A 14,532-nucleotide genomic window follows, 5' to 3' on the forward strand; every position below is an offset into this window, starting at 1 on the left:
AATACAGCAAGCTCAGCACTAAGCCAAAGTACCTAAAACTCAAGGAGAGGATAATGCAAATTGCATTTCTACCATTTTCTACTTCACAGTGAATGTAAGAATTTTGTTTGAGGATTCAGGAACAAGCAAGTTCATGTTCATAAATCACACCACGATCATGTGTCGGCACAAGGTTGCCTTAGCACACTGCTTTGCACCATTAAATTCAAACTCCAAGGTAAAGACTACAATTTACCCTCTCATCCAACATTCCCACGTTAAAAGAAACACATGCCTGCAATAAGGAAAAGCCATACTCTCTATTGTGATGATGCTACCTCAAACAGCTAGGCCATTCTACTTTAAATAGATAGCTTTCTTAACTACCTCCATACTAGGATTACAATAAACCACTCAAATACAAAGTGATCAAGTTTGCAGATGACACCAAACTAGGAAAATGAGCAACACACATATTCCATGAATACAAGGACAGGTTGTAGGACTTCAATATGGGGACTCCATTATACACTAAGTCCTGACTTAAAGTTATAGTTGTTTTCCTGAAACAAGCAACTATATGGGAAATGACTTTAAGCAAATCAGATTTTCCCATTAAAACCGCTGTAAAAGCTGTAGTTAGATTGTGTAGGATTTTTTTTTGATAAGAAAAATCATTAAAACATTATACCCTGTAAGTTGAAATACTTTACATTGCTAAATTCCTATATTGGTAAATGAAATATATTTTTAAATTAATTTTATTTTAGCAGTTAAAAGAGATGTACTAATTTTCCAATTACCTCCTGCTCACCACACATCCCGCTCCTTGACCCTCCCTATCACCAACCCTCTGGTTTGAGGCCTCTGCTACTCTGACTCCTCACCCTGGTCACTGCAGACCCTTCCTCTCGCCAGACCTCCCACTCCCCAGCTCTCCTGCTTGTTGCTTCCCTATCCCGAACCCTCACTGTGAACAAGGGCTCTGGAGACAAGTGGCGAGAGGCAGGGGGTGAGCCGCAAACTGGCGGATCGGCGACAAGAGGGAGGGACAGAGTTGGGCAGAGGCCACAAACTGGAGGGTCGGCTGTGAGAGGGAGGGACAGGGAAAGGCAGAGGTCTCTGCCTCTCCTAAACAGCGCCATTTGGCTCACGCAGTGCTCTGTCAGAACCGACAGGAAGATGACTTTAAAATAAAACTGCTGAAGCTAAACACGAATACGGGCCCATTAACTGATGTTAAAGTACAACAACTTAAAACAGGGACAGGCTGTATCTGCATGTCATGATTCATTTATATCTCTCTCCATCTAATGTCACTTTAACTGAAGCCGCCCAGCATTTTGATGCTCAATGTAAATTACAAAATGAAATGGATCTTCTGGAAGTTTTGTGCAATTATCTTGGGGATTGAGGGAGAAATTCCAAAGAAATGTTATCACCTGGGAAACTTTCCTCCAGGTTAGGTATCCCCCTCAGGAAACCAAATTACTCAACAGGAGTTCACAATCATATTGGGAGGAGCGATCTAAGTGGACTAAATAGCTTCTCCTTCTTCTGTCCTTCTCTAAACATAGAAGAAATAACACAGCTCAAAAAGACACTTAGGTTAGTCCAGAGCATCGTACAATCTTCTGTGGCTTCCATTTCCATTAATTAGCCCTCATTAATAAACTAGGAACAGAATCGTAGAATCATGCAGCACAGGAGGCGGCCATTTGGCCCATCGTGTCGGTTATTTGAAAGAGCCATCCAATTAATCACTCGCTCTTACTCTTCCTTTATGACATCGCAAATTTTTACTTTTCAAGTAGGTTTCCAATTCCATTTTGAAAGTAACTACTGAATCTGCTTCCACGCCCTTTCAGCCAGTACATTCCAGATCACAACAACCCATTGAGAGAAAAAAACATTCTCGTTGCCCCATCTGGATTTTTTCTTTTAAAAGCTAATTTTTGTTATTGGCTCCTATTCATACACAAGTCACCAAAACTGAAAACTAGTGACTAAACCCCAGGTCTCACTTTACTGGCTCTGGTATAGTTGCAGTAAGCAAGATCTATGATAAACCATCTTACCACCAGGTTTGGGTGGGTTGTCTTACAAGGAAAGGTTGGACAGGTTAGGCTTGTATCCACTGGAGTTTAAAACAGAAAGAGGCAACATGATCGAGACCTTTAAGATCCTGAAGGGTCTTGACAGGATGGATGTGGAGAGGATCTTGTGGAAGAATCTAGAACGTGGGGTCACGGCTTAAAAATAAGGGGTCACCCATTTAAGACAGAGATGAGGAGAATTTTTTCTCTCTCAGAGGGTCGTGAGTCTTTGGAACTCTCTTGCTCAAAAGGTGGTGGAAGCAGGGTCTTTTAATATTTTTAAGGCAGAGCTAGATAGATTCTTGATTAGTAAGAGGGTGAAAGGTGAATGGGGGTAGGGTGAAATGTGGGGTTGAGGTTACAATCCGATCAGCCATGATCTTATTGAATGGCGGAGCAGGCTCAAGGAGCCGAGTGGCCTACTCCTGCTCCTAATTCGTATGTTTGTGCAACAAATAAGATTATTGATTGGCAGGGTCGTTCATGAGCTCTGCCACTAAGCTCCTGGTGCCAGCTCTAGATGCTGCAGTATCACCGTTCTAACATCGCTACTTTCCTTCTCCGCCCCATTTACCCTCTGTCCTCAGCCTTCTACATTGTTTCACTGAATCGCAATGGAAGCTTGGGTAGCAGTTCCTCATCTTTCAATCGGTGACTTTACAGCTTTCTGACCTCCAAAACAACTTCAACAACTTTGGATTATAACTACCGCGGCTGTTTTCTCAGAGTAGATGTTGCTATAACCACTTATATCTCCTCAGGAGCCATTTCTCGTTTCTTTTCTTCTATTACCACTCCTTTTCATCTTAACACCATCATTGTTAATCAAATACTCCTGCCTTCCGCCTGTCACCGGCCTTCCAGAGTCTCAGAATTGTTATAGCACAGGAGGCCATTCAGCCCATTAGGTTTGTGCCGGCTCTCCGTAGGAGCAATTTATCTGGTGCCACTCCCCCGCCTTCTCCCCATAGCCCTGGACATTCTTCCTTTGCGGATAACAATCCAATTCCCTCTTGAATTCCTCGGTTGAATCCGCCTCCACCAAACTCTCGGGCAGTGTATTTCAGATTCTAACTGTGTGAAGAAGTTTTCCCCTCCTGTCGCCATTGCTTCTTTTGCCAATTCTCTTAAATCTGTGCCCTTTCGTGCGCAATCTTTCTACCAACAGGAAGTTTCTCCCTATCTACTTTCTCCAGACCCCTCGCGATTTTGTGCACCTTTAATCAAATCTCCTCTCATCCTTCTCTTCTCCAAGGAAATCAGTTGCAGTTTCTCCAATTCAGCTGCCTAACTGCATTTCCTCATCCCTGGCACCATTCTTGTCCTATGTCTTGCCTCTACACCAGCACCACCCAGCTCTGAACTTATTGGAAATTGTTTAAATTCGAACTTCTTCCAGTTCTGATAAATGGTCATCATCTCAAAACATTAACTCTGTTGCTCCCTAGCCAAATGCTGCCAGACTAGCCAAGCATTTCCAGCATTTTCTGCTTCTATTTCAGATTTTCGGTATCTGCAGCATGTTGCTTCGGTTCTAGCATTGCTGTTAGTTACGGTACAATTAGTTACATGCAAGAGAAAGTTAGTAGCGACAATAAAATGTCACACCACACTTTGTATATACCAGGAGGAATAGAGTGGGATTGGAAGAGAGTCCGCCAGCTGTAAGCTACAGGATCAGCAACAGGAGACAGGAACTGGTAGAGGTTGCTCAGGGAGAAAGGAAAGCCAGGAAGATATCGTAAGCTACTGTAGGGTAAAGCCTGCAAGAAGAGAGCAAAATTGTATCAAAATGATCAATATGAATCATCTACAGCAACATCTATTTAGCATCGTGATATACATAGCATTAAAAAATACTTAGGTTACAGAGCTAAAAGTTATAAAGAATTATAAGGGAAGAAAATTAAGCAAGCAAAATCATCCTAATTTGCAAACTTTATCACTAACATGCATAAAAGCTGGCTCATGCAAGCTCCAGATCTGGTAGGACTTTTTCACAACCAGGCAGTGAACCAAACACATGAATTGACCAGATACATTGCAATATTTGCATCAAAGTGAAGTCCCACACTATGCATTTTAATGCAGATGCAAGACCATCCTACTCCAATTTAAGCAGTTTGTAAGGCACAGCCTCAAGGAGACAGTCTCACAATGCTCAGCGCTTCACACTGGCTCTACTGGTGTGAAATTAAGTTTGTCTTTTTAATTCTTTTTAGTAGAGTGGGACAGAATCATGAGTAATGGCTTTTTGATACTTGGAAATAGGGTTTGAAGAACATCAGCCTCTGTGGTGGACACCACTAGGACTTTAAATGATTGGTCCGAAACTCAGAACCACTAGGAACTGCTTATGTGCCTCCTTTGCTGTGTCTGCCAAGGATATCTTACTATCTTACTCATCAGTCATTTGTAAGATAGGCACACAACTGTTACATGCAAATAGTCTTACAAACAGTACCATATGTTAAAGTTGGGAGTGCTTCTGTGCCTAGTTCATCTGACATCTTTAAGCTCTGGTAAGAATCAAGCACCGTGCTTGGAACCAAACTATATTAACATTGACCCAAAAGGTTAACTTCTGTTTCAGCCTCCAAAGATGTCACCACATCTGCTGAGCAATGCTTTACTTAACTTTGTAATGTCCTTCTGTTGAGTCGGGACAATTATTTCAGTAATGTGACCAATGAAGACAGTACATTGCGAGTCGATGTTGATAGACAGCATGCCAGTGTCGATAATTTTGCAAGATCTGTTATTTCCAACTACAGAGTAGTTTATTCCCTGGTGCTGCAAAATCAGGTGGGAACTGTATGTGAGGAGGGGTGGGGGGAAAAAATGCCAGTGAGAACTGGGAGGAAGTGCCAGCATAAAAAAAAAGGGCTAGGGGAAGGAACGCTGTGTGTCATCATGATCTGACAGGGAAAAACTAGAAGTTTGCCAGTGTGAATGAAAGGAGTGCTGGGATAAACTGAGGTGCAAGAGGAAAGACTGACAATTTGGCAACAGAGGATACAGAATGATCTGCAGTTTCCCCAAAGAAAGAGGACAGTTTCCATAATTTTTCCATGTTCTTTGCTGTACAAGAAATGGAATGTTCTATATGCCAGCAGCTGAAATTATGACAAGCCCCCAAGCCCCACTGCACTTTCAGTGTGAAGTATGGTGGACTTATATTCAACACTTTTTGAGTTGGCAGGTGTCTAGTGGAGGTCAGTGTCTCTGAAGATGTTGGACAGTTTTACAGATCAGTATGGGTGGTCTTGAAAGGTTAGGTGCACAGAAGGATCTGCGATGCTCAACTTAAACCTTAAAAGTCAGGAAGCACGTATGCAAAGAGAAAGTGGGTGGTCATCTGGGGTTGATGTGATCACTGTAAACCAACATGGACCTCAAATCAGAATGAAGGAGGAGACAAACAGTCCAACGACTCTAAAGACCGTAGCTTAAGAACTACAGTTCTTTTGCCCCCACACCACCAAAAAAAAATCTACAAGTTCAAGGACTAGGACAAAATTTCAATATTTCATACAGTAAAGACAAAATTGAGAAATCATAACTGTTTTTTCCAATGTAAAATGGGAGGTTAGCTATTCAATAGCAAACAGAAAAGGTAGTGAGAGAATAAGGACATATACTTAGACCTGTGAGGAAAGATTATCTGCTCATTTGGTTTTCTCCCATGAGAGCAAATGCATCCCATTTGTATTTGGAGATTCAACAATTTTTCTATTATAAAGTAAAACAGGCAGTGGTGAATAGACCTTGAAAAGGGTCACAATTAACTTCAAAGGTTTATGCAGTGACGGGTTAAATTAAACCTTTAAATAAAAAAAGGGTGGCGAACCATGGCCTTTCCTGTGTTTTGCAGCTCATTTTGTAATAAGCATACCTGCACAAGCAATTCTGTAATCATGTTGAAAAACAAAGTTAGTAAACCACACATTATTCATAAAGGCCAAACATTCCTGCATGTGCTTTAATACAGTAAACATCCTACATCAGTACCAACTTCTAGTCAACTTCTCTATCATAAATTCCTATTTCTAATCCTATTATAGAAATGCCTATGTGAACCCTCAACAGTAAGATACTTTTGGGTGTCCTGAGGTCAAGATGACATACCACCTAGTGGCTGCAGCACCGTCATTCGCAGAAAGTACAGCGTGACAAGTTTACATAGGCATGATAATTAAACACAGAAAATGCTGGAAATACTCAGCAGGTCTGGCATCATCGGCGGAGATAAAAACAGAGTTAACGTTTGTCAACGACTTTCATCAGAACTGATGCTACCAGACCCGAGGATTGTCAAAACATGTTCTGTTCTTTTATTTCAGGTTTACAGCAACAGTACATGTGTTAATTTCCATTATAATAGCGCCCAGTAATTTACAATACAGAAACGAGGCCCTCCCCTAGTCCACCTGAAGGATACACGGGCTCCCCCTGTGCAAGGTGAGCTGTAACCAAAGGCTGGAGATACCTGTACCAGAGACGAGCTGGACTGAGGGCAATCAATGGCTGGGTGTGACAATGGGGGGGGGGGGGGGGGGAGCCATTCATCAACCACCGCGCCCAGAGGGACAGCAGCAAGTACGGATTGAAAGCAGCTAACCTGCAAAGTAACAATGAGGAACAGCAGGGCGCAGCAGCACAGACAGTAGAGCCAGAGCCGCCTGAGCCCCGTCCTGCCTCCGCGGCGCCGCTCTCGCCGGAGCCACGGTTCCCCTTCCATCATGTAACCAAAAAAAAGGATACATCATTATTCCCGCCTCCGCCCTGCCCCCATTGGCTCGTTCCGCGGCCGCTCGCCGACCTCCCTTTGTGATATCATCGCCGTGCTGCACGCTTATTGGCTACGTGGGCTGCCAATCAACAGCTTCTTCCCGCCTCCTCCTCCCGCCTGGACTGAGCAGTGTCACGTGTCCTGGACCCTATTTCTGCCGCCACCCCCTCTTGTCCCCTCTTCACTTGCGAGAGTTAATTACTGGAAGATTAATTAGTGACTCCAACTCCCTTCACAGAAGAACTTTAGTTAGAAAAACTAAATTGAGTCTGGTGGAATGGAAAATAAATAGAAATACAATATAATTAAAAGACTTGCATTTCTAAAGTGCCTTTCATGACCTCTGAATGCCCCAAAATGCAGTCAATTAAGTACATAAGAATGTAAGAAATGGAGGCAGAAGCAGGCCATTTGGCCCCCGAAGCCTGCACCAAGTCAAGAAGATCATTGCTGACCTGATTGTGGCCTGAACACCACTTTCCTGCCTGTCCTCCATAACCTTTGATTCCCTCGTTGATCAAAAATCTGTCGAACTCAGCCTTGCACATAGTCAATGGCCCAGCCTCTGCTGCTCTGTGAATTCCAAAGAAAAAGGATCCTCTGAGAGAGAAATAATTTCTCCACATCTCAGTCTTAAATGGGAGACCCCTAAGTTCCAAACTGTGCCCCCTTGTTCTAGATTCCCTCACGAGGGGAAACATCCCTTCGGCATCTAATCTTATCAAACCCCCTTCAGATTATTATATGGATCACCTATAAAAAATACAGGAGATGCAGCAATCAGTTTGCACACACCAAACCCCCACCACCAACAATGTGATAATGACCAGATAATTTGTTTTATTGTGATACTGATTGGTAGATAAATATTAGCTAGAATCCTGGAATCTTACAGCAGAGTAGGAGGCCATTTGGCCCATCGTGTCTGTGCCAGCTCTTTGAAAGAGCCATCCAATTAGCCCTACTCTCTTCTCTTTCCCTACAGCCCTGCAAATTTCTCCTTTTCAAGTATGTATCCATTTCCCCTTTGAAAGTTACTACTGAATCTGCTTCCATACCCTTTCAGGCAGTCCGTCCCAGATCATAACAATTCTGAAAAAAAATCTCCTTCCCCCATCTGGATATGATTTTTTTTTAAAACCAATTTTTGTTGTCGACTCTTATTTATACACAAGTCACCAACACTGAGAACAAAGTGACAAAATCCCACTGCAAGTCTCACTTTCCTGCCTCTGGTGCAGTTGCAGTAAGCAAGAACTATGATAAAACATTTTGCTTGGGCAACAAATAACATTATTGATTCGCAGGATTGTTCAAGAGCTTTGCCACTAAGCTCCTGGTGTCATCTCTAAATACTGCAGCATCACTGTTATAACATTGCTACTTTCATAGAGTCATTGTGGCATAGAAGAAAACCATCTGGCCCATCGAGTCCATGCTGTCTCTCGGTAGAGCAATCCAGTCAGTCCCATTGCCATGTTCTAGCCCCGTAGCCCTGCAAGTTTATTTTTCTCAAGTGCCCGTCCAATTTCCTTTTGAAATAATTCATCGTCTCTGCTTCCACCACACTCGCAGGCAGCGAGTTCCAGGTCATCACCACTCGTTGTATAAAAAAGTTCCTCCTCACATCCATGTACAATGCCCGTATTTTAAGAAAGATTTACATTTCCATAGTGCCTTTCACAACCACTGAAGCTATTGGAACGTAGCCACTTTTGTAATGTAGGAAGTCCATCAGCCAATTTGTACATACCAAGATCCTACAAACAACAACAACCAGATAATCTGTTTCTGTGATGCAGATTGAGGGGCAAATATTGGCCAAAGCACCCGGGATAACTCCCCTGCTCTTCTTCAGAACAATAGCATCTTTAGCATCTACCTAAGAGGGCCTTTCTTAACATCTCATCCAAAAGGCAGCACCCCTGCCAGTTCAGCACTCCATTACAGTATCAGCTTAGATTTTTGCTTTCCAAGACTTAAAGTGGGACTTGAACCCATGATGCTCCAGCTCAGAGGCAAGGGTGCTACACACTGAGCCACAGCAGTTCTTAAAACATTTCTATTATAGATTTTGTCTCCCCAGTGGTGCCTTCTATATTCTTTATTTCTCCGAAACCTGAGGAAAAGATGGAATCGAGGTCAAAGATCAGCCAAGATCTTGCTGAATGGTGGAGCAAGCTTGAAGGGGCCATTTGCCCTATGCTAGTTCCTAGTTCTTATCTTTTAATCTATTCACTTCCTATAAGTTAAGGACTTGGAGGGGGTAGAGAGGAGATTTACTAGAATGGTACCAGGGATGAGGGACTTCAGTTATGTGGAGAGCTTGGAGGAGCTGGGATTGTTCTCCTTAGAGCAGAGAAGATTTATTGGAAGTATTCAAATTCACAAAGGGTTTTGATAGACTAAATAAGGAGAAGAAATGGAACATACTTTGACACACTATCAACAATACCACACTCTCCACATATGGGAAGCAAGAGTGGAAAATTGCTGAATGGTTCAAGACTAACACCATTGTGATGGAACCTGTCATTGAAGCCAAATGGTCCTCTCTCATCAATTACAAAAGAGATCCAAACAAGAGGACTCTGAATGCACTAAGAGCCGCTTGAAATAAAGTCCAACAGTTTGCTAAGCAGTGTGCCAATGGCTACTGGGTACAGCTTTGCCAGGATATCCAAATGATCCTTAACACAGAGACCTTTTTTTCATTCTTTTATTTGGAGTTCGGACATTGCTGTCAAAGCCAGCGTTTGTTACCCCATCACTAGTTGCCCTTGAATTGAGTGGTTTACTAGGCCATTTCAGGGGCAGTTAAGAGTCAACCACTTTACTGTGGATCTGGAGTCACACGTAGGCCAGACCAGGTAAGGATAGCAGATGTATGAAGGGATCAAAAAGGTAACAGGTTCATCAGCAAAGAAAACAATTACATTGAAAGCAAAGATAGGGGAAGTAATCACCAACAGCAATAGTTGGAGAGATGGGTGAAACACTACCTTGACTCGAACTCTAGGGAGAACACTGTCACCGAGGAAGAAAGCCTGCCTGTCACAGCAAAGCTGGATCTTGATGCAGCAGTGGAGGAGCTTAGCAAAGTTATTGACTCACTAGCCATAGGCAAAGCTCCAGGTGCTGTTGCTCCACCACCTGAGCTCATTAATCACGGGAAACAGGCACTCTTTCAGCATCTGCACAAACCTCTGTCTCTGCTGAAGGGAGGAGGCAGTGCCCTAGGATATGCGTAATGCAAAGAATGTGACCCTGTAGAAGAACAAGGGCGACCTTGGCGATTGCAACAAAGATCAAGGTCCTGCTGAGCATCATGGGAAAAGTATTTGCTGTTGCCTGTGTCAGACAGCAGATCCTGGCTGAACGCATCTACCCCAAATCCCAGTGTGGATCCAGAACTGGAAGATCTACAGCCAATATGAGCTTTGACATATTCTTTTCTTTGCTGTTGTCATATGCCTTCAGGTCATCTACAGAGGGTGTCTACATATATACCAGAAGTGATGGAAAGCTGTTCAGCCTTGCTCACCTAAGATCTGAGACAAAGGTGTACCAAGTCCTCATCAGAGAGATGCTTTATGCTGACAATATCACACTAGCATTCCATACTGAGGAACACCTTCAGTGGCAAATGTATCGACTCTCTCACACATGTAAAGAGTTTAGTTTGACCATCAGCATCAGAAAGTTAAATGTCAAGCTCCAGGATGTTGCCATACCGCAATCTATCAGCATCGACAATGTGATGCTAGAGGTTGTTGATAGCTTCACATATCGAGGTTCCACAATCACCAGCAATCTGTCACTCAATGCTGAAGTCAACAAATGCATTGCAAAAGCTGCAACTTTTATGTGCAAGCTGAGTAAGAGAGTGTAGAGCAGCAACCCAACTGAGAACACCAAACTGCGAGTCTAGCAAGCTTGTGTCCTCAGCGTGCTCCTCAACAGTGGTGAGACCTGAGCAACATAAGCTATACAGAAGAAAAGGCTAAACGGTTTCCACCTTCGCTGTTTCAGATGTAACCTTGGCATCTCTTGGCAGGATAATTTCATTAACTCAGAGGTCCTGGAGTGTGCTACACTCTAAGCCAATGATGTCAGCATTAGCTCAGCCATGTTCATCGAATGGATAATGGCCATCCACCCAAAGACCTTCTGTATGGTGAACTGGTTACTGGATTAAGACCTTCTGGGTGTCTGTACTTCCAAACAAGGTTGAGAAGAGGGTCCTGAGAAGACAGTAGCCAGCGAATCCTGCACCTTCTCAGTCCACCATCTTCCTCTACAGCAAATGTGGCAGAGACTGGCATGGCAGCATGGGGTTCCTGAGCTACACCAGGCGAGTCTTAACACAGGGTTGACCACCACAGTCCAAACCATCGTCTTAAGAGACAGAATGCTGAAGTGTTTTGATAGAGTAAATAATGGGAATCTGTTTCCAGTAGCAAGAGGGTCAATAACCAAAGGGCACAGATGTAACATAATTGGCAATAGAACCAGAGGGGAGTTGAGATGAATTTTATTTCTACACAGCCAATTGTTTTAATCGGGAATGTGTTGTATGAAAGCAGGCTGGAAACAGATTCAACAACTCAGTAGTAATTTCCCTCTAAGCCACACATCAGCCTGACTTGGAATTATATCGTCGTTGCTTCACAGTAAATCCTATAACTCCCTTCCTAAAGGCACTGCAGGCATACCTGCACCAGGTGTGCTGCAGCGGCTCAAGAAGGCAGCTCACCACCACATTCTCAAGGACAAATAGGGAGGGCAGTAAATGCTGGGCTTGCCAGTGGCGCTCACATCCCATTAATTCATTTTTCTAAGAGTTCCGGTAACATCCTTGTCCCCTTCAAACCTGCTGTCATCAGTAACCTCATGAAAAAGATTGCACTTGACCTCTCAGCCCTTGCAAACTACCGACCCAACTCCACCCTCTGTTAACAGGTTGTCACCTCTCAGGTCGCAGCCCATTTACAATGTAATCCTATGTTTGAACCCTTCCAGTCAGGTTTCCATATATGCCACAGTTTTGAAACAGCTCTCATCAAAGTCACAGATGTCATCCTATGTGACTGTGACAAAGGTCAACTTTCCCTCCTCAACCTTTGACACAGTTGACCCCACCATCCTCCTCCAAAGCCTCTCCACTGTCATCCAGCTGGGTGGACTGCTGTCATGTGGTTCCATTCTTATCTAGCTAAGCATAGCCAGACAATCATTTGTAGTGGCTTCTCTTTCCGCTCTCACACCATTTCCTCCGGTGTCCTCCAGCGATCTACCCTTGGTCCCCAGCTATTTCGAATCTACATGCTGCCTCTCAGTGACATCATCAAAGGCACAACATCAGTTTTCACATGTACGCTGACAATGCCCAGCTCACCAACACCTCTCTCAACTCTTTCACTGTTACCAAGTTATCAGGCTGCTTATCCTGTACTGGATCCGTACTGGATGAGCAGATATTGCCACCTGGGGTGGACATTTGAGGTCCGGAAGCAGGCTTTTCAGACTTCCGGAGCCCAGTGTTTGGGAAGTTTGGCCCCTGGGGTTTGAGAGGTTGATCTCAGCTGTAGAGGGTTCACAGCCCGAGTTTCAGAGATTTGGTTCCTGAATTTTGGGACACTAGGTTGCAGAGTTCTGGGGGTTCAGGACCCTGATTTTGTTGGGGCGAGAGGGTGGGTCCAGGGCCTGTGTTTGGGAGAGTTCAGGGCCCCAATTTTGTGCAGTTCAGGTCCCGGGTTTTGAGGCCCAAATTTTGGAGGTTTGGAGCCCAGATTTCTGCAAGGTCAGGGCCTGGGATTTGGGGGTAATTGGGGCCTGGAATTTGGGACTAATTTTGGCCTGGGGTTTGGGGGCGTTTGGAGCCACAGTTTTGGGATGCTCGGGGCCCAGGTTTGGGGGGGTTCAGGGCCAGGCTTTGGGAGTTTGAGGCCTGGGTTTTTGAGGTTCAAGGCCTAGGTTTTGGACTGATTTCTCCAGAACTTTGGGGTGTTTGATGCCCAGGTTAGGCCGGGTTTAGCAGATTTTCCAGTTTTCCTTTGCAGCACCATTTACCCTCTGTCCTTTCTGTCCTCAGTCCTACACTGTTCCAATGAAGCTCAATGGAAGCTTGAGAAGCAGTTACTCATTTTTCGTTTGGGCACTTTACAGCTTTCTGGCCTCCAAATGGACTTCAACAACTCTAGATCATAACTACATCTTCTTGGACATCAGATGCTGCTAGAACCATTTATATCTCCTCAGGAGCCATTTCGTGTTCCTTGTCCCATTACTCAGGACACCGAGGATAATCCCTGCCCTCCCCACTCTTCTGCAAGATAGTGTCATAGGATCTTTTACATTCACTGAGAGGGCAGACAAGGCCTTGATTTAACATTCCATCCAAAAGATGGCATCTCTGAAAGCACAGCACTCCCTCAGTACTCCACTGGAGAGTCAGCCTTGCTTTTTGTGCTCCAGAACTTCCAACTTTAGAGGTGCGAGTGCTACCAACTGAGCCATGGCTTCTTATGGGTTTTCAGGCAGTTTGTCTTTGCTACTCAATCTGGAAGTTTCTTCCAGTTTTGAACTTTTTATTCTTGGATTGTGGGTGAAGTTGGCATTTATTGCCACCAGTTTCTCAGAGAATGTGGTGATGTGTCGTCTTCTTAGACACTACAATCTTCGTGGTGATTTTTCTTCCAAAATATTGCTGAATTGGGAATTCCAGGGCAGTGGCCCAGGGACAATGAAGGAATGACAATTTTTGTCCTAGTCGGGGTGGAGAATATAGAGGTGATGGTGCTCCTGTGATCTTACAGCTCTTGTCCTTCTTGATATTAGGAACCGTGAGGCACTGTTGGGCAAGTGTAGTGCTTTTGCAACTATCTTAAAGTTAGCACTGTACATTGGGCAATCAATAAAACTTCTAGTGTATACCACAGTATTGTAAGGTGAATGCTGAGGGACACTCTACGAGTCATAGAAACGTAGGAAGTAAGAACAGGAGGAGGCCATTCAGCCCATCAAGCCTGCTCCACCATTCAGTTGAATCATGGCTGATCTTCTACCTCAATGCCATTTTCCCTCATTATCCCCATAACCCTTGATGTCTTTACTATCTAGAAATCTATCAATCTCTGCTTGAACATTCTCAATGACTGAGCCTCCACAGCCCTCTGGGATAGAGAATTCCAAAGATTTAACACCCTTTGAGTGAAGAAATTCCTCCTCATTTCATTCCTAAAAGTCTACTCCTTATTCCAAGACTGTGTGCCCTGGTTCTAGACCTCCCAGCCAGGGGAAACATTCTTTCTGCATCTACTCTGCTGAGCCCTGTCAGAATTTTGTATATTTTAATGAGATCACCTCACATTCTTCTAAATTCTTGAGAATACAATCTCCCCTTGTAGGACAATCCCACCATCCCAGGAATTAGCCTGGTGAACCTTTGTTGCACTCCCTCAATGGCAAGTATATACTTCCTTAGGTAAGGAGACCAAAACTGTACACAATACTCCTGGCGCTGTCTCACCAAGGCTCTATACAATTGCAGTAAGACATCTTTCTTTTCTCCTGTACTCAAATCCTCTTGCAATAAAGGCCAACATACCATTTGCCTTCCTAATCGTTTGCTGCACCTGCATGGTAGCTTTCAGTGACTTATGA

General features: G+C 44.0%; 1 protein-coding gene across 1 annotated transcript in view; it reads right to left on the minus strand.

The window, feature by feature from the left end:
• fut10 (fucosyltransferase 10) overlaps positions 1 to 6,816 on the minus strand; it is a 48,967-nt gene extending 42,151 nt beyond the window's left edge. The window contains exon 1 of the mRNA XM_041197560.1: positions 6,697 to 6,816. Coding sequence (XP_041053494.1) covers positions 6,697 to 6,816 — 120 coding nt within the window. The remainder of the gene's footprint in view (positions 1 to 6,696) is intronic.
• Between the last annotated feature and the right edge of the window lie 7,716 nt (positions 6,817 to 14,532).

The sequence above is a fragment of the Carcharodon carcharias genome, chromosome 1 (genome assembly GCF_017639515.1).
Source record: "Carcharodon carcharias isolate sCarCar2 chromosome 1, sCarCar2.pri, whole genome shotgun sequence".
Classification (NCBI taxonomy): Eukaryota; Metazoa; Chordata; class Chondrichthyes; order Lamniformes; family Lamnidae; genus Carcharodon; species Carcharodon carcharias.